We start from the raw sequence: 20,914 nt of genomic DNA, 5'->3' as shown, positions 1-20,914 counted from the left end.
AGGTATCAATGAGTGCAAAGTATTTCCACAGATCTGTGGTGAGTTATCCTGCTCTGATCTAGACATGATGTACACATGTGAATGTCCAGAAGGCCAACAATACAACATGGACAACAAGGAATGTGAAGGTATGTTCATTGTCTTTGCTCCCCGTGCCATTCTTTAGTAAAGAGTGCTCCCCTTTAATACATTTTTTTATGAAGTTGTATCTTTCACACCTTGGCTTGTTGTTTTTTATTTTGGGTATGTGGTTGAACCATAGAGCTATATATATCGACTAGAGCACTAACACCCTGTTGTACACGCACTAAGGTTTTGAAGCCGTGTGGGCGCATCCATGTTTATGTACAAACCAATACAAAAGCTTGAAATTTTGTACGCCAATTGTACGACTATTTGCATGATAGTGTGTTTGTTCTTTTCTATGTGTCATCGAAACAGAAAATGCAGCAAATGTGAAAGCACAATCTCCTGATGAGCGAACAAACTGCGAGCGTCTTGTGCGTCCTGTTTAAAAGGCGCGTATACTTTTTTTTTAGTACGTCAATCAAGTTGAACTTACGGTTTTTCGTAGCGCGGACGTTCGTGAATGGGCAGTCGCGTACGTAAGTGCACACGCCAAATGTAAAAAAATCGTGGCAATGTGTGTTACTCAACACATCAAACATGTCTGCGTCCAGACAGAGCAAGTTAGCGCTCTAGTCAATATATATAGCTCTATGGGTTGAACACACAAAACATGAACACTGTCTGCATCTGTTTTAAACAGACCTGTGTAAAAACTTTAAGAGAAAATGTATAGCTAACCCTCTCTACTGTGGCAGGCCAGGGCCTAATTTCATAGAGCTGCTTAACTGCCGATGTTGTGCTTACTGTGCAATTTCCATTTCATAGCAAAGCTTCGAATGCTAACTTTATCAAATTGAATGACGGAATAATGCAAATTAACGTTGAACGGGCAATATGGCTTATAAGCTAGTTTTTTAGCTTACCCGTTAAAATACGCTTACACCTTGGCAAATAAAGCACAAAAATTTGCTTACCGTTAAGCAGCTCTATGAAATTGGGCTCAGGTGTTAAAAGCAGACGGATGGGTGTGTACTAAAGCCATCATTTGAATTCCCCTTTCTGCAGGCATTAATGAGTGTGAGACAAACCCAGGTGTCTGTGGGAGATACCCCTGCGTTGATCTAGAGGTCTCTCATACCTGCCAATGTCCTGATGGTCTCCGGTACAACCTCGACGACAGAAAATGTGAAGGTGTGTTTCTAGCTCAAAACATTGTTTCAGGTGTTGACAATAGAAAAATTACTAGAGTAGGATTTGAACCAACGACTTTTAGATTAACATGTCGGCGCTCTACCAACTGAGCTATGCACAAATATACCTAGCCATTTGTTGGCGGTCTCCCTATTTTGTCAATGTTTTTGATTGGGGGTGCCAGTTGGAAGTCATACAACCGCTCCAGTCATATTGATTTTCTTTGACTCAAATCATTGAAAATTTACCCAGTCAGTTTTCCCTTGTGGTTTATTGTTTGTCGCACCATGGTCACACAAAGTTGTGTGCTTTCACATGCTTGATTTCAAGACCGCAAAGTCTAAATCAAAGGTCTCGAAATCAAATTCGTTGAGAATTACTTCTTTCTCGAAAACTACGTCACTTCAGAGGGAGCCAGTTCTCATAATGTTTTATGTTTTCTAAACACCTCTCGCCATTACTCGTTACAAAGTGAGGTTTTACATGTATGCTTATAATTATGTTGAGTAATTACCAATAGTGTCCACTGCCTTTAAAAGGGGAGTATGATGAGTGTAGTCTGCTTTAGTTGTTGATTGTCTAAAAAAAAGTTAAATTTACTTTTGGGGTTTTCTTGTCTGACCTCCTCAAGGCATCAATGAATGTGAAGAGGACCCTGATATCTGCCAAGGGAAGCAATGTGTTGATCTTGAGGTGATGTATACCTGTGAGTGCCCCGAGGGTACCCGCTACAATAGAGAGAACAGTCGCTGCGAGGGTAAGTCATTACAACTTCTACAAAAAAGAAAAGACGGTATTTATAGTTGACCTTGATAGATAGTTCCTGTTTGACTTAAACTTGAACCATTTTCTCTTTAATGCACAACTACGTGTTTTGTGTAAATAGAGAACAATGTACTTACCTGGTGAGTCTTCAGCCACCTACCACCTAAGAGTCTCCCATTTGGTGGCGATCAGTCTCCGTGGATTAACTCCTTTCAAATCTTTACTGGGGTGGGAGGATTGGTGAGCCTTTCCCCTTGCTGACTTCCTTCATTTGCGCCTCAAGCAGGTCAAAGGTTAGAGTGGTCATGTTTACGTTATAAAGAAAAGCTTGATGTGTTTTCCATCAGGTATCAATGAGTGCGACGTCAACCCAGGAATCTGTGGGAGTTTGCCATGTGAGGATCTGGAGACACTGTATACCTGCCGTTGCCCTAATGGGTACCAGTACGATAGAGAAAGCAGACGCTGTGAAGGTACAAAATCTTAATTGCTAAAATAAATTGATTTTCGTCACACAATTTTTGTTTTATAACCATTTTTTATGGCACTTTAACCCATTTTGATTGCTAATTGTAGCTGCCATTGTCACTGATTTGAATATGAACAAAAAAGTTGAAATATTGCCCCCCCCCCCATAATGTAAACCTCTGATTGTAAGATGTCTTAACATTTTTGTCTCCCCAGAACTCAATACCTGTACCCGCTATCCTACCATCTGTGGTGAGGGGACTTGCGTGATTGATCGCTTTGGAGGATTCCAATGTACCTGCCCACAGGGACAGGAGTTCAGACGCAACAGTCGCACCTGTCATGGTAATGTTTAACAGTTAAATTGGGTGTCCCGTTATACATAAATAGACTTGCAGGCGTATAAATGAAACTCGATCATTGTTACACTTTTCATCAACCTCATCAATTCCTAATTCATGGATGAAGAATTGAGAATGTTGTTATTAATTTTGTTTTTCACCCTTACACCAATGTGTGTTCCACTGTATACTCAGTACTTTCCCGAATTCTGTGGAAAAAAATCACAGGCATATTACTCGGGTGGGATTCGAACCCCTTGGACCTTTGCAATTCTAGAGCAGAGCTTCCAACTAGATTGTTGCTAGCTAGAGGCAATCGCAACTGTTAGCAACTGCCACTGCAATGATTTGAAGGCACTGGACACTATTGGTAATTACTCAAAATAATTATTAGCATAAAAACTTACTTACTAAGTAAAGGAGAGCTGTTGATAGTATAAAACAGTGTGAGAAACCGCTCCCTCTGAAGTAGTGAAGTTTTTGGTTTTTTTCTTCTTAATTCCTCAGATAAGAACTGGTGTCGAGACAGCCATTGCGGTAATGGAACCTGTGTGGAGACCTTAGACAGCTTCCAGTGTGTGTGTCCAGAAGGATTTGAATATAGAGCAGAATACTACACCTGTCTAGGTTAGTCCACTAAAAATGTATATACTAAGCGCCTTGATTACTTTAAGTTATTGGTAGATACGTGCGCTATATAAGACTTTGATTTTATTTAATAAGCTACATGGATATCAAGCGAAATTTAATTAAAACAAGAAATAAAAAATTTGAGTAAAACAAATGAACAAAAACCCACATAATCTTTGCAGCATTTTGTAAGTCAAAGCAAATAAATGTCTATCATAGAAGGTGTTTATTGTTGACGATGTGCTGTTGTTGTTGTTGTTTACCTTGAAGCTCTTGACGAGTGTAGAAGATATCCAGATATTTGCGGCAATGGGACCTGCGTGGCCAGGGATCGCTCCTACCGATGTCAGTGTCAGGACGGATATGAATTCAAGAATCAGTACCGTGCTTGCGTTGGTAAATATATAAGCCTTTAAGCATTCTCTAAACCTGAGCTAAGGAATAGATACCCATCCAAACCAAGAACTCCAACAGTGTCTCAGCCTTCAAACTGGCTCTCAAGACCCACCTTATTTCCCCTAGTCTTAGCTGGTCGACAGTGTCTTTGTATTGTCTTTTTTCCCTTTTTTGCTTCAGCGCTTTGTATTCTTTGGCAATTGCTGCTTTATAAAGATAGTTGTTACTACTATACCTCATACATATTCATGACAGAAAGTCGAGTTCTTATTGGTCCATTCATCATCACGTGCCAGGTGTTAATTTTGGTAACTACCAAGCGCGCACGTGAGTGTTCACGCAAGTGGTAAATGTGCATGACAAGTAATAGTTCCCCGGGAGCTATTCTACTTGTCATGCGCACTACCATTGCGCGACTTCATTCCCAGGCGCTATTGATCGTGGCACCGTTTTGTATACACGCACCGTTTTGTATACACAAACTTATCATGTGCATTTTGTTTCACAGATATCATTTTCTCTTGCTCAAACTCATGTGTCCGGTAACTGAATATGTATGAAGTATAGTAAAACAAATGTAACATGGTTTAATTCGGGTGACTAGTCGATATTAGCTCCCCGAGGTATTGGAAGTTAACAAACTAGTTCCCGAGGCGAATTGTATATTATTCTACTTGATGTTTGAAACACTGTGCACAATGTTCACTGCTCTGAAACTGATGACAGAGTATAAAGTTCTGCTCTACCAGCCAGTCTCCTAGTGGATGATGCCCATGCATACCTCCCTAATGGACTGTGAAGTGGGGTAACAGTCCAAGGAGTAGGTGGCAACATGCCCCTGGATTGCAGTTGATTCGGGTCAATAGCCCAAATCAGTCAAGTGTAGCAGTAACGTTGAAGTGGCCATCCGGACTTATGATGCGGGCGATATTTCATTAGAAAATATGTTAAATTTTGGGTTTTTTTTAAACTAAACATGAAACAGATTTGTCCTGATAGAACAATCTCTCATTTTTATTCTTCCAATTCATAGCACCAGTATATTCAAATGTTTTTTGTTTCTTTTTGCCAATTTGTAAAAAAATCCAAAAAGGTAACAGAATATGTGACACTTTTGTATGTTTCAACTTAGTAAATACTCATTATTACTGCTTTCTCCACAAGACGATCAGAGCATACTGATCGAAACGTTGAGTTGAAACCATGCAAAGTTTCAAATCCTACTTGTTACAGTTAAGGATCAGGGTGATCAATAATCTTTGTTTTTTTGTGAATCATGCAGTTTCCAACGAGTGTGTAGCATATCCCGATATATGCGGAAATGCAACCTGTGTGAACGGAGACCACTCTTATGAATGCCAATGCCCAGCTGGTTATAACTTTGATACTGAACATGGTCATTGTATTTGTAAGTACAAACACATCTTAAAACTGCACAGTTCTTCTTTTTTCCCTATTCATCCTGGTGTTGGCAAATTTGTTTGATAAGGGGATCAATGTGTGGTGAAGAGGTTTTCAACTAGTGGTTTAAACCCGCCGAGGCCAAGGTAAATTATCAAGAAACAGGCCTCGGCGGGTGTAAACCACTAGTTGAAAACCAATTCAACACACTTTGATTCCCATTCATAAATACCTTTTCGGTCAAAGAATATCAACACTTTTTGGTCAAAAAGTAAAATAAATAATTTTAGCTCTAGGCGGCGGCAGACCAACCACGTACTTTTGTAAATCCAATATTCTTGGTAAATTTGCGCATGGTCAGAACTATGTATGTAGTGGAAATTACCTGGTAGTCTGCCGCCAGCATCCTGAGAGTCTGCATCCAGCTAGCAATCCAAAGTCTCCCATTGATAACTTGTTATAACTCAGTGAATGACATGTGACATTCCAAGCTGGTTTCTGCAGGCGATAGGATGTTCTCTGTAATTTGCCCTCAACTTTGGAATAAACTTCCTAAGCATCTTGGGGAAGCCAACAATGTTGGTACATGTAGATTCAAGGCTAGCCGTTAGACAAACCTATGGGTTTTTGAATTAGCTTTTATCGTAACTGTTTTTACTTATTTGATTCGTTAGTGTACAGGTACTGCCTCTAATACCTGTATTTTCTCTAAGGTTTATAACTGTATTGATTTTAATGTTTTGTAAGTTTAAATTGTCATTATTGTTACTATTATTTGATTGATTTATTGCAGTAACGGATGACTGCTTAGCGTACAATGACATCTGCGGTAATGGATCATGTGTCATGACATCGGATGGCTATCATTGTGTTTGCTACCAGAATGGTTACGAATATGATTACACCTCTGGAGGATGCATAAGTAAATATAAATCAATTTTTTTATCTGTTAATAAATTCAATTCAATCAAATCAACATCTATTTCCACATTGGTGAAAAAAAGGAGAATAATAAACAAATTAAGTGCAATTATTTAAAAGGTTTTGGTACTTAAAGGTTTATGGTTTAAAGATAATGATGATAGAAAGCTTCCTTTAAAATATATTACCGGTACTTGCTGAGGTGCTTTAGTTTTTGAGAAATGAGTAAAACAAAATTCCTCAGTGAGACAAAATTTATTTTTGCATGTACAACGAATTCATGCGACTCTCCTGAAAACATGTCTCTGTGATTTCACTTTTTTTTTTTTTTTTAAACTTGTCAACTAATGAAGCTGAAACTTCTACAGGTACAATGTGAATTATATTACATACATCTTCATTCACAGTCAGTAGGGATTCATGTCATGTCCCAAAATCTGATCTACAAAAAGTTGACATTATACAATTGTTGCACGCTGTGACGGGGTCCATGGCGTTTTGTACACCCGAGGGGGGAAATGGCACCCGAGGTGAAGCCGAGGGTGCCATTTGCCACTGAGGGTGTACAAAACCCATGGACCCCAGTCACAGCGTGCAACAATTTTTTTGTTATCCCTTTGTATAATTGACCAACGCTGGGAACGGTCAAGGCGATGTACACCGGTGTACATCACTTTTCATGTTACCTGGGCCCGTCGAGCCATGTAACATGCGTTTTTGTTGCTCGTCACATGATTGGTTCTCGACCAATCAAACTTCGCTGTTTGTTAATGAGGTATAACAATATTGTTTGTTATTTCTTGACCAGTGACTGACAAGTGTCTAGCGTACCCAGATATATGTAGCAATGGGACGTGCTTCAGTGATGCAGCTGGATATGAGTGTATGTGCCCCGACGGCTACGAATGGGACGGAACTCTAGGATTCTGTGCAGGTAGGAAACAGTTTGATGAACATCCTTGTCATTAGTCAGTTTTAATATCATTAATTCTCGCCTGGCTTGGCCTGCACGTTCTCGTCATAGAGAGACCAGGGCCCAATTTTATGGCTCTGCTTACCGCCGAATTCTGCGCTTACGATCATGATTCCCCAAGCGCCGAGTTTCTGTGCTAGCCTTGTAAGCGTAGAATGCCTAATAACGTGGAGTACGCACGCGCAGAAGCCAAAATTCACCGGTAACCTGTGAAATACGAAATGTAAGCACAGAATTTCCTGCTTCCGTTAGCGCCGATTCTGTGTTATGGTAAGCAGAGCCATGAAATTGGGCCCAGCTTTTGCTGGACTTTCTTTGCCTGGTGCCGCGGGCCTGGTCGTGGTTTCCTTCTTGGTTTCTGATTTCTTTCCCATTGTTGTTTTTAAATGGTATTATTATTATTTGCAAGTATAATTTTGAGTTAAACAAAGAAAAATTGACTGTGGGATTTGAACCGATGACTCCAGATTAATGTACTGGCCCTCTACCAACTGAGCTACAGCCATAGGGCTAGTAGATCGCAGAGTTGGTAGAGCGCTGGCACAACAATCCAGAGGTCATTGGTTCAAATCTTGCTGTCTTCAATATTTAAACCCCAAATTATTTACAATTTACCCAGTCAGTTTCCCTTGTGGGTTATTACATTGTGTTTTCAAATATAAAAAAGTTTATTTTAGTATTTAATAAAGTCAACACTATTTGTCACGTAATAAAAAAAAAATTAATTGATACTATTTAAAAAAAAAAATTCCACTATAAGAAAACAGTCTATTTTTGAAGCAAAATGTTGTTTTAAACAGCGTTCCATTTTAGACTCTCTTTATTATTTAATTTCTTAGTGTTTGCTCTTATCTACATGTGCGCTGATTCCTGAAGTCCCTAACAATATATTTTCTGTCTAAGTGGGATGACGTATCCTACTTTTCAATATTTCTGTTGATCAAAGTCTTTTGTATATTTTGCCCTTAGTACTTGACTTATGCAGAATCCACGGCAGTACATGCAATAACGGAACATGCGTGGTAGTCGGTGACACCATTAACTGTCTCTGTCCCAATAGATACCAGTTTGATCTTACTCTGAGAGTCTGTGTAGGTAAGTCTACTGTAAATATGGACGTAGTAATCGCTGATGGGGGGTGCAGGTTTGCCCGTTTGCCCGTTTGCTGGCTGGAGGGAGTAAAGCTCGGTTCATACTTCCAGCAATATTGCGAATGCGATACGAATGTTGACGTCACAAATTTGCAATGAATAATTCGCAGGGGTTGAGTTGTGGGCAATTCTCCTGCGAACATCGCAGCAAAAACAGAGTTGTGCTTGACGTCAAATTCGCGTCAAATTCGCGTCAGTATAAACCGGGCTTTCTGTATGCTTCATTTTTGAAAAGGCAAGGGCACCAAGGCATTCTCTCCTTGGTAAAGGGCACCCTATGTAAAGATAATTGCCACATAGCTGTATAGTTAATTATAAAGTTGTCTTAAAAGACCGTTTTGTTTTGGTCTTAATTTCCACTGTTGCTGAGCCATTATTATTCAAAAGTATTTCATTCATGTACAGGTAAATGAACTTTACAACTGATTTAATTTGCCTAACGTAAACCTTCACTTGTAAAGATAATCCTTTTTTTTTCTCCAGAAATCACCACCTGTACCCGCTATCCGACCATCTGTGGTGAGGGGACGTGTGTGATGGATCGCTTTGGAGGGTTCCAATGTACCTGTCCACAAGGACAGGAGTTCATTCGCTCAACACGCACCTGTCAAGGTAAATGAGGCTTCCATTGAATTTTTGAAAATGACAAGATTACAGCTTGCCAATGTAGCATTATGGAAAATCTAGTGTTGCATTTTAGGATTGCATTTTAGGGTGTCATGGCCGAGTGGTTTAGAGTGTGGGTTCGAACCCCGGTCGTGACACTTGTGTCCTTGAGCAAGATGCTTTACTATAGTTGCTTCTCTTCACCCAGGTGTATAAATGGGTACCTGCAAGGGTACAGGTTGATAGTGTGTTTGACAGAGCCACTGGAGTCCCACGGCAGCTCTGGGCTGTATACTCCCTAGGGAGCTGAGAAAGATTAAAGGAGTGTTATTGACCCAATGAATGGCACTAATGTAAAGCGCATTGAGACGGTTATTGTGAAATGCGCTATACAAGAACTAGTTATTATTATTTCACTATTATGTACTGACCATAATTTTCATGAGAAAAGTACTCTATAAGAAGTCACTATTATTATTTTCTACATCCCTGATATATGAACCAACCGTGCCGTTCTACAGGGCAAGATTTGTGTCGGAACAGTCATTGTGGTAATGGTACATGCGAAGAGACTGCCGATAGCTTCCAGTGTGTGTGTCCAGAAGGTTTTGAATATAGACCAGAGTATTACACCTGTCTCGGTAAGTATGACAATTAAATAAATTTGTGCTGAACAAAGAAATTTTGACTAGAGTGAGACTTGAACCTGGGACCTCTGGATTAACGTGCTGGCGCTCTATCAACTGAGCTATCAAGCCCTATTTTGGCTATATCTTTGTTCGGAGGTGCTAGTCTTATTAGGCACATGTTGAAGGGATTGTGACTGGCACCCCCAAACATACATATTGACAAAATAGGGAGGCTGCCAACAAATGGCTAGATAGCTCAGTTGATAGAGCGCAGCAGGCGATTTCTTAAAAAGCTAGGATTAATCCTATCTCGAGTTAGGACGCGTAACCCATCCTAACTTAGGGTAGGCTCAATGCGCCCTAACGTCAATGGATACGGAAACTCGTCCTAACTCCTAAGATTAATCCTAAGTTAGGAAGAGTTTGGTGAAATTGATGGCTGGCATGCTAACCAGGGAGTCACAGGTTCAAATTGCTCTAGTAAATTTTGCCTTTTCAACCTGAAATTACTATTATATAGTCTGTATACGTATGTTAAGTTTGTCAATGATTATTTATTTCTTGACTATCTCTTGCTGTTATTTCTTCATCTAGACATAAATGACTGCAGGTCTGATCCAGATATTTGTGGCTCAGGTCGTTGTGTCAATCATGTACCGGGATACACCTGTGAATGTGACTCTGGGTTTACTCTGGATGAGCGCCAGACTACATGTATAGGTAGGTCATCTTGGTGTGCTATTTTAACTTCAAGTTAACAGCAAGTATCCCCATAGCCAAGATACTTCATTAAAATGTGTAGCTGAACAAATCTGTGAACTAAAAACAAACGCAATCAAAGTTTGATTTAAATTGATTTTCAATATGCCCATGTATGATTCAGAAAATGTCTGCAGAAATATTGTTAAGTTTTTATTTTCAGTGTTGAAATACATTCTTTGTCCCGATGCAAAACTAACATCTATTAAATCGTTGTGGTACCCACTTCTAACACGTAGGATTCAAACTGCCTCTAGCCACCGCTAGCTCGGTGGTCAAGTAAAAAGACATCTGCTCTATGGCAATGCAAAGGTTGTGGGTTCGAATCCAAACCCAGTGATTTTTCTGGATTTTCACGGAAGTACTGAGTTTACACTTTGTTGTAGGGGTAAAAACAAAACTAGAGTGCAGAAAGTTGATGAGCTGATTTTACTTATTTTGTTTGTGTTCTGTCTCGTAGATGTTAATGAGTGTGAACGACGCCCCTGCTCTGGTGGTCGATGCTTCAACACTGAAGGGAGTTATACCTGCGAATGCCAGGATGGTTATGAGTATAGCCATTCATACAGGCGCTGTCTTGGTGAGCATTTTTGTATCAAGTTTTTTTTTAACTGAAGTGATAAAACTTCTGTTTATTTAATCACTTTTGGTGGTCAGGTTGGTGTAGTGGTATCTTCATTGCCTTTCACCTATGGGACCCTGGTTCCTAATGGGTTTTCAGTCCCTGAAACAATCTAGAACTAATATAAAAGGTATTAAAAAACACATACCTGTGAAACCCTTTTTTGAATTCGGGCAGATATTTCAGTGGTTGATTAGATGTTTGTTTAGAAGTGTAATTTTGTTTGTGTCTTGTGTAACGCACGTAAAAGAACCCAGTGCACTTATCGAAAAAAGAAGGGCTTTGTCTCAGTGTTTCTGGTTTGATTGGCAGAATATTGCGCCACAGCACCTTGTAAACCATTACATGGTGCTATGTAAAAGAAGTAGGTCTCATAATTCAAACGTAGTCCCACATACCTTGCAGGAAACACTCTATGTTAAAGCGTCTTGAGTGTCACTGAGTGACGGATATGCGGGCTATATGAGAAGCCACCATTATTATTTGTAACTTTTCTCGTTCCTCTTTAGATATTGACGAGTGTGAATCCAACCCATGTGGTGGAGTTGGTTGTGTGAACACCAAAGGTAGCTTCTCATGCAGCTGTCCACGAGGTTTCATATTTGATGACGAGGCACAAATCTGCGTTGGTAAGAATTTACCACAAATCTTCCTTAGAATAATGTTCATTTATTTCTGCACTTCTTGAAATTCTCTTTTTCTTTTTAAGTAGTTTCTCCCCTCGTGATTTATTCATGTCTAGAATATCAAACTTGATGCTTTGACTTAATCAAATCTTGAGTCTTTGACAATTTCTAACAAAATCAAATCTTGACTCTTTATCTATTTTTGTTCACTAATCACTGCATTCAAGACTTGAAGTGCTTTAAAAACATGTCTAACTTTTCAAAGTAATGGAATATATGTTGTTAAAAATCTTCTGCAAAAAACTCTTGATGCCAAACAAAGTTTGAAAACCAGCACTATTAGTTTTATTTTGAAAGCCGGAAAAAATTTGCATACTGTTGATTAATCATGTCTGCATTGAACTCTTTCTTTCAATATTTCCAACTGTTAACTGCTAACAAACATGCCAAGGGTTTTAGGTATACCCTTATTTTCCTGTTTCTCTCTTTATAATCTGTACCCTCACCTTCTAAAAGCACTGTAACTTCTTTCAGACTTGGACGAATGTGTACACTACGCGGGGGTGTGCGGTAACGCTACCTGCCTTAACTATGTTGGCAAGTTTGATTGTAAATGTGCGGCGGGATTTAGACTTGACAGGTCTTTGCGTGCCTGTCTCGGTGAGTCTTCCAGCCTGGTGAATGACAGCAGCCTCCCCAGCCTTAAGCTCCCTAGCCTTTACAGCATGCAAGGCTTGTGTGTAGCGTCGGTGCCTGATGATGAGGCTTTTTTTTACTGACTCCACGGCTTTGGCTACAGCTAACGGCTAGCCGCTTCGCATTTGCCTGTACTTTATTAATGCCGCTACAGCTATAACAGTAACAGCCATAGCCAGAAGCAGCCTATTATTTCAGATGTAGCCTGTAAAGCCTGGTTCATATGATATGGGAATGCAAAGCGTATTGAGACGCAACAAAACCAGATTTTGTTTGTTAAGATAATCTTCCCGATACAAGGGAACTCCCAAAAGGGGGTATAAATGCCAAGCTAGCAACAGCCAATCTCTCTCATATAAACATTGGTTTCACATCGATGATTATGAATTGTGCAAACCAAGAAACTGCGATTAACAGTAACAAGATGACAATACTTATTCTAGTCATTGTTGAATCAGCGGTTAGCTATGTTGCACTGGTGCAAGTGCATAGCTCAACTTGAAATGAAAAATTATTTGCATTCAATGATTATGAACCAGCCTTTACTGTAGACATTGAAGTAGTTAAACTGTCTACCTCCTTGCCCGGTTTATTAAGCATGGAACTAGACTACAAAAACACAGCTAATGTATTCTTTTATTTGCGATCGTCTATGTCTACTGAAATTATGTTGTTTCAATCAATTCAACTTGTTCTTTCCTTTGCAAAGCCAGTGCCTTGGCATTTCTGTTATTGCAACTGACATTTTCTACAGTGTATTTCTCCTCCCAGGCCATGTGTGTATACATGTTTGTTCTCCTGAATTTGATCGGTAACACCAAAGTTGTTCTTTGCTTCTTCCTGAGTTACTTAAATTCATTTGGTACAATTGCCCCTCATGCCGAGCTTGATTTGTTGTGCGGAACTCAATCGAAACATTTCAATTGCATCAGTTTTGTACAGGAAGTTCATAGTCTATGTTCATATTTGTAAGTCTATTGTTATATATCTCATCATAAAGACTGAGTTTATATGAGTTGAATCCACAGCAAGTACACAATTATCCTCCTTAATGGATGAAATTGTATTTCGGTTGAGCAGGGAGAACTTAAAATTTTAAACAGGCCATAATGTGATGAACTTAATACTCGGCCAAATTTCATAGAGCTGCTTAAAGCAGAACATATTGCTAACAATTTGCTGCTTAGCGAAAAATTAGCATGATACCAGCCATAAATGTGACATAGTATTTTGGTTGGTAATGAAAAGACTGGTAAGCATAACTTGTGTGCGCTTAGCTATTTTTTGTGCTTATAAAAGCAGCTCTATTGAATGTGGCCGTGGTAATTTGCTTTAATTTGCTTATTTATTTTGCAGCTATTAATTATTAAATGTGTGCATTATTTGTCTGTTTGTTCTTGGTTTTTAATTGTTGACGTCCAGCCAGCAGCTAAACTGAATGCATTTATGACAACTAGCTATAAGTCGTTTAATAAGCTATGTATTATTTGTGCATAAAAGCTGAGATAATTTATATGTGACCGGAATGATATTGCATCTTAATGGTGGCAGGCGGGTAGAGACCCATTTAAAACCATTTGAGCATGTTGCATCATAAAGTATAACAAATTCTTAATACTGGCCTTAATACTTGTTTACTTTAATATAGCTGTTCTTGAAAACACGCTAAACAGATTTACTTAGCATGTCAAAAGTTTGCTTAGCAGAACCAGGCAATATTATATTGTCATGTCCGAGTTGGTGGGTATGACTACGATTGGATCGCCGCGTCATGCTTTGAAGTTTATTAGTATCACTTAGCAATACGGTTAGCACCGGTCGTGTAAAATGAAGTTTATCAAACCCATACAAATTGCACTAATGACATTGTAGTCCTGAGTAGATAAAATGTCTCATACACTTGATTCAAGGATTTGAGTACCTTTTCAAAATGTCCATAGATTTACATTTAACTTACAGGTTTGAAGATAATGATAGTGGAAAGCTTCCCTTCAAATATTACTTACTGAGGTGCTGTAGTTTTTGAGAAATGAGTAAAACAATGTCATGAAAATATGTTTGTAAATGATTAAAATAATTTTCGTCTCATGAGACGAAAATTATTTTTATGACATTGTTTTACTCATTTCCCAAAAACTACAGCCCATCAGCTCGTAATATTTTCAGGGAAGCTTTCTACTATCATTATCTTCAAACTCTGTAAGTTAAGTGTAAATCTGTGGACATTGTGTTTTTTGTCCTACAAAAGTTACATAGACCCTTTAAATTAAACTGTGTACATTGTTAACAATTACTCACAGATATCAAAGAATGTGAAGCTAGACCGTGTGGGAATGCAAGATGTTTAGAGCTGGAGGGCTCCCACCTGTGTGAATGTCCAGCTGGATACGCCTTTAATCAAGAGTCTCTTTTGTGCGAAGGTAAGTTTTCATCGAAATATAGTTTCTCTTTTTTTTTAAAACTAACCTTGCTCGATTTTAAAATAATGTAGTTTTTCTTTTGTGGAAACCTGTAATGACACCCTAGCACTTTAACTGCACTCTGGTATTTAGTTATCATTTGAGGGTAGTGGCAAACATCAAATTGGTGACAGTCTATAACTGTTTGGTGATTGATTGATTGATTGATTGAATTTATTCGGATAAATCTACATCAAGAACATGCCAAAAATACATACACAACAACAGGAGAAAAGACAATGAAATAAGATAAAGCAAAATAGAACACTCTTGTGTTCATTTTTTTTTTTTTTTTTTTTTTTTTTAAGAATATAACAATGATAAAAATCGTTCTGTGAAATAAAGCAAGTTCAAACCTTCAAATTTGCAGTGCTTTTAGGAGATACAAAGTTTCATAAATTTATTTGTTTTTGAATCTATGTGAGTGTGTAGTTGTTATTTAACCAGTGATTGAAATTATTTTTCCTGTTTTCACCAAAAAACCAAAGCGGTTATCACTGAAAGAGGTGGAGTTTACTTGATTAATTAAACATTCGGTAAAATAAAACATATTTTACTCTTAACCACTGGTGTTAGAAAGTAACATAATTTAATTATTTGAATGGCTCAAAAGAAATATTTATTTTGATTTTGTTTAAAGAGCACTGCATCCCTCCTAACTTAGAAGACTCAAATGTGAAAAAATTCCCTCAAAAAGCTTCCTTGTGATGAAGCTGGTATGGGCAGTAACTTCTTAAAAGATTTTTACCCCACACTCGTAAGAGAAAACAGTTTGACTGTTTAACTTGATTCTCTCAAAATGTAGAGTGGCAGCAAGTTACTCTGGAGGTTGTTGGTTCAAATCCCACTCTAGTCAATTTGTCTGTGTTCAACCTCAAATCAGAACAGAACAAGATTTTGGTAACCTGAGATTTATTTTGTGAGATATCTCATACTTGAAAGTATTAAATTGTCAAGTGTTTTATTCAAACCGAGAGAACAAAATACATTTATTGAAAAAGTTGAAACTTTACCCCTTTACCCCATTGTTTTTTACTGTCATTGACCAACTCTGATATCATTAGTATTCAATCAGTGTGGATTCCTATAACCATGTTCTGGTCGTCATCACAGACTATGACGAATGCCAGGTTGATTTCCAGACTTGCGGCAACGGAACCTGCCAAAACTTTGATGGATTCCATCTGTGTACCTGTCCCCTTGGCTATATGTTTGATGACCTGCTCTCATTGTGCCTTGGTGGGTTGTGTTAATAACAATCATCTCCGAGCCGTTTTCACAAAACTTTATGCAAATTTGTGAGTGCTCTTGTGCAACGTTTTCAGAATGCCCCCATTCAGAATAGTCGACAGTTTATTTATTTATTGATTTTTTTTTTTTTTACCCACCCACCAACCCCAAATTTTGGTTTTTAAATATTCAATGGTTCCATAATGTTATTTCTACACTGAAGAACAAAGTGATGCCTCAAATCAACCAGATATTTTAGATGGAAGGTCTCCATGCAAGTACTTTTCAATGGGTTTTTTCCTGGCTTAAAGCAAACAGCTTTGTAGTTTAAAGACAGTGGACACTATCGGTAATTGTCAAAGACCAGTCTTCTCACTTGGCGTATCTCAACATGTGCATAACCATAAAATAACAAACCTGTGAAAATTTGAGCTCAAGTTGGTCGTCGGAGTTGCAAGATAATAATGATAGAAAAAAACACTCTTGTCACACAAAGTTGTGTGCTTTCAGATGCTTGATTTTGAGACCCCAATTCTAAATCTGAGGTCTCAAAATCAAGTTTGTGGAAAATAACTTCTTTCTCAAAAACTACGTAACTTCGGAGGGAGCCGTTTCTCACAATGTTTTATACTATCAACCTCCCCAAATTACTCTTTATCACGAAAGGTTTTATGCTAATAATTATTATGAGTATTTACCAATAGTGTCCACTGCCTTTAATCTGACGATCGTGGCCAGCTTGGTATTTTTTCTTCATTTTATTTTTTTAGATTTTCAGTTATTTCTTCTGACCTACCAACCCACAATTCCGAAGAAGAAAAACTAATCGCAATTCAACATTGACTATTTTGAATGCCCCCCCACCCAAGTTGTGCTCCACTAACAAACAAATCTTGCAAAAGTTGACTTACACACATTTGTGTAAAGTTTGGTGAAACCGGCTGGCAATCATCATCAATCATCTCCATATGCATCTTCATCATCTTAATTCATCCAGACGTGACTTTCACCGCGATGCATCGGCCTAGCTTGTTCTGACTGCTTTGGTTTTTATTTATGCTTAGCAGTTAGTGGAAATCACAATGCAAGCAGGGTTGACGTACTCTGACACTATGAGACTACTCACTAGGGCAAAGGCTACTTATAATGAGTTTGTGGTGGTGTTTGGAGCCCTCTTAATTGATTGATTGATTTATTTATTTCGATATATTAACACAAAAAATGGTCGGTAGTACCACAAGATAATGCTGATTTTCTTATCCTCCACAATACTTATCTCCATTGATTATTCATAATTGATATTTTGATTTCAAACTATGGTGTTTGCTAACATCACATGCCTTTTTTATATTGCATTATGTTGCACTGTAATAACATGCACTGTTTCAGTTATCCGATTGTATAAAGATGTTAGGCAAGTGTGCTAAGCATGAAATGAAACTTACTAAGCAAAACCCGGATATGTACCTAGGGAAAAAACTCCTGCTGTTTTACTTCTAAACAGACAGTGATTTGTCGAGATTCCTCCTGATTTCAGGATTTGTCTTAAACCTTCCTCGACTTTTGTGTTTTTTTCTTGAAAGGACTACGTCGAGCCCTCACAGTCTTAAGCGTCAGACACCTCAGATGAAAGTGGTCATTACATCACGTCATCAACATCATTCATTTTATCTTAAATTACATCCATTGACCATTACCCATAGTATTATACACATGTACATACAATATTTTGTTCAATAACTCTGATAACTGCTGCACAAGGCTATTAGATATCTGTGGTCTCAATGTCTTTGCACATGGTGAAGACAATCAGATACATTCATAGAGCTGCTTAAGCACAAAAACTAGATAAGCATGACAACAATATACAAACAACAATCCAATTACCAGCCAAAATAACATGTCACATGTACAATCCATGATTGGTATCCTGCTCATTTTTGCTAAGCAGAAAATGGTTCAGCAATACTTCGTGCTTAAGCAGCTCTACAGTGTATTACCCAAAAGAAGTTGTTTTCATACTATTGAAATATATTAATATAATACACATAGGGAGGTACAATGTTTTCCAATTGAAAAACACAATACTGCCGGACTTGTTTAATTATAAGTTTACTGGCCCGACACTAAAACCACTTGCCTCGGGCTTGCGGTCTAGTGTTAAATTCAAGCCCTGGCCTGGGGTGCATTTTGGCGGTCGTTACCACTAACTGTTTCGGTTGAGTTTACCACTCACTTAGTTAATCACTGGCCATCGACCAAGACAGTTTTTGGTTACGACTGCCAAAACGCACTCCTGGTAATTGTAGTATTAATACCAATTCTCACTTGGTACCAATGACACTTACCAATGACACACAATTATTTATCATCCAGTTGATATTTGTTTTGATGTTTTTTTCTTATTAAAGCTGAGAATGGAAATAGTTGCACCAGTGTGCCAGGTATTTGTGGTAACGGTACCTGTGTACCTAACGGTGACGATCATGACTGCGAATGCCCGGACGGAGAAAGATTTAGCTGGCAGAGTAATCACTGTCAAGGTAAAAAAATCATCTCAAACTCAATGCCTCCAGAGCCATTTAAGGCGTTCAAAGTAGAGTTGGAACCCCCACCCCCCCCACCCCCATGAGAGAACGTACTTGATGTAAAAACCACCAGTGATACTTATAGTAACATTATATCTTTATATTTGTGTCTGTTCCATCTATAGAGGGAGCCCCCTTTGTTTCTTTCAGGCACTAGGCAGTCCGTCAGGATCTTGCTGGTTCATGTCGTTTCTATTTGCCATTTTTATGTTCTTGCTCAAGAAATTATATAAATAGGTATATATTTTTAATGTCACACAATATTTTTATCTGCCTAGCTACCTGTGCCCAATTTCATAGCACAAAGATTTGCTAAAGACAACAGAGTTATGTTTTCTAGAATAAGGACACCAGCTAAAATACCATGTCATTAATATGTACAATTTGTATGATTACCACTTGGCATCAAGTTGGTTTATAAGCACTATTTTCTGCTGATGAAGCAGCTCAGTGAAATTGGCCCCTGGTAGAAATGTAGACTTCCTAATTTCAATCATTCAACCTTTTTCAACCCCCTCCCCCACTTCGATTGATAACAAATATTTCTTATTGGAGTAATTAACTGTATCTTTGTATTCTAATTGTGTATAAATTTTGTGTATTTATTGTATTGTATTTGAGGATAACTATGTTTTAATGATGTGAGTCCAATACTACAAATTCCTGTGATTGTTTTTAATCATTGGCTCAACTTTTGTCGTTAGACTCTGCTGTTTTTTTCTTGTTGCCATATGTATTTTTTTGAGATCTCATTGTGCCATTCTCTCTTTATTTCAATTGCTAGTTATATGTTTCATACCCATTGTCCTTTAAGACTTTTATACCAGTCGCATTTCCATTGTTTTGTACATATCATTGGTCTCGATGTTTTCAAACGTGTTCAGCTAAATCTTTTGCGTTGTAGCATTTAAGCAATTTTAAAGAAATTGTTACTTTGTATCAAGTGTATTTAATCCAACCATTTATATATTAAGGTTGCTAATAAAACTGCTACTCTATTTCTATTCTATAACCATTCTAATCTATAAAAAAACAATTTTTTACTGTAGATATCAATGAATGTGCAGAGTTCCCTAGAATCTGTGGCCAGGCTAACTGCATCAATACGTATGGAGACTATAGCTGTGCTTGTATTGAAGGCTATGAACACGATGCATCATCCAGATCATGTATTGGTTAGTTACGGTTAACCAAGCAGAGTTGTTATCTTATTCAAGCCCCCTTTCCCCAACTTCGATAAATTTCTTCCTATTTAGGTCAGGTTTCTGATTTAGTTTGTTGTCCGTTTGTTTGGTTGATTTTGGGTTTGTGTTGAGGGATGTTTGGGGAAAGAGGTAATCAAATATTAAACAATTCTAGACCTAAAGCCTTTTATTAGCCATCTGAAAGCACACAAATTTGTGCAACAAGGGTGTTTTTTCGTTCATTATTCTCTTGCAACTTCGGTGACCAATTTAGTTAAAATTTTCACAGGTTTGTTATTTTATGCATATGTTGAGATACACCAAGTGAGAAGACTGGTCTTTGACAATTACCAATAGTGTACAGTGTCTTTAAAGAGGAACGGTTTCCCGATCCATCACCAAACAAACTGTTCTTCTTGTTTTATAAATTGTTTCATTAATGATCCCCCAAACTGTTGTCTTCCAAAATGAATCATTCAGCTGTTTTTGTCTCTCTGCCCACAGATATAGATGAATGTTCAGTGAATGAGGACATATGTAACAATGGATTATGCGTGAATGAGGATGGCGGGTTCCTGTGCATCTGCCCTGCACGCTCAGCCTTTGACTACAACTCCATGTTCTGTGTGCCAACAGGTAGAATTTGAAAGATATATATTTTAGAATTGCAAAGGTCATGGGTTCGAATCCCGATCGAGTAATATGTAAAACTCAGGAGTATGAGTATACAGTGTTAACACACATCTGTGTTAGGGTGAAACCAAAATTATAATCCATTAAATCGGTCTGGTACCCACTGCTGCATTACCACATAGGATTCATACTGCCTCTAGCCACCGAGCTTGGTCCTAGCTCGGTGGTCCAGCGGTAAACATCTGCTCTAGCAGTGCAAAGGTCTGAGGTTCAATCCCACCCTAGTGCCCACATCGGTGTTGAAGGGAAACCAAAATTATAATCCATTAAATCGGTTTGGTACCCACTGCTGCATTACCACATAGGATTCATACTGCCTCTAGCCACCGAGCTTGGTCCTAGCTCGGTGGTCCAGTGGTAAACATCTGCTCTAGCAGTGCAAAGGTCTGAGGTTCAATCCCACCCGAGTGCCTGTGGATTTGTTTTTCTCATGACTCTGGGGAAAATACTGAGTAAACAGTGCATTTCAAACCGGTTTATGGTAGAAACAAATAATATTCTTTATCCCCAATGCAA

At 38.3% G+C, this 20,914-nt stretch overlaps 1 protein-coding gene across 4 annotated transcripts in view; it reads left to right on the top strand.

Moving 5' to 3' along the window:
• The window catches only part of LOC139939520 (uncharacterized), an 84,129-nt gene that overhangs the window by 54,634 nt on the left and 8,581 nt on the right, over positions 1-20,914 (top strand). For 2 of the 4 annotated variants that reach the window (XM_071935602.1, XM_071935536.1), the window contains exons 16-37: positions 3-128; positions 1,135-1,260; positions 1,892-2,017; positions 2,373-2,498; positions 2,710-2,838; positions 3,342-3,461; positions 3,735-3,860; positions 5,143-5,268; positions 6,055-6,183; positions 6,991-7,116; positions 8,125-8,250; positions 8,790-8,918; positions 9,434-9,553; positions 10,136-10,261; positions 10,761-10,880; positions 11,432-11,551; positions 12,083-12,208; positions 14,545-14,664; positions 15,817-15,942; positions 18,345-18,476; positions 19,571-19,696; positions 20,210-20,341. In XM_071935602.1, the coding sequence (XP_071791703.1) occupies positions 3-128; positions 1,135-1,260; positions 1,892-2,017; positions 2,373-2,498; positions 2,710-2,838; positions 3,342-3,461; positions 3,735-3,860; positions 5,143-5,268; positions 6,055-6,183; positions 6,991-7,116; positions 8,125-8,250; positions 8,790-8,918; positions 9,434-9,553; positions 10,136-10,261; positions 10,761-10,880; positions 11,432-11,551; positions 12,083-12,208; positions 14,545-14,664; positions 15,817-15,942; positions 18,345-18,476; positions 19,571-19,696; positions 20,210-20,341 (2,763 nt within the window). The remainder of the gene's footprint in view (positions 1-2; positions 129-1,134; positions 1,261-1,891; positions 2,018-2,372; positions 2,499-2,709; positions 2,839-3,341; positions 3,462-3,734; positions 3,861-5,142; positions 5,269-6,054; positions 6,184-6,990; positions 7,117-8,124; positions 8,251-8,789; positions 8,919-9,433; positions 9,554-10,135; positions 10,262-10,760; positions 10,881-11,431; positions 11,552-12,082; positions 12,209-14,544; positions 14,665-15,816; positions 15,943-18,344; positions 18,477-19,570; positions 19,697-20,209; positions 20,342-20,914) is intronic. The other 2 variants (XM_071935680.1, XM_071935758.1) reach the window with 2 other exon arrangements.

This window comes from Asterias amurensis, chromosome 1 (genome assembly GCF_032118995.1).
Source record: "Asterias amurensis chromosome 1, ASM3211899v1".
NCBI lineage: Eukaryota > Metazoa > Echinodermata > Asteroidea > Forcipulatida > Asteriidae > Asterias > Asterias amurensis.
This window is presented reverse-complemented; position numbering and strand designations above follow the sequence as displayed.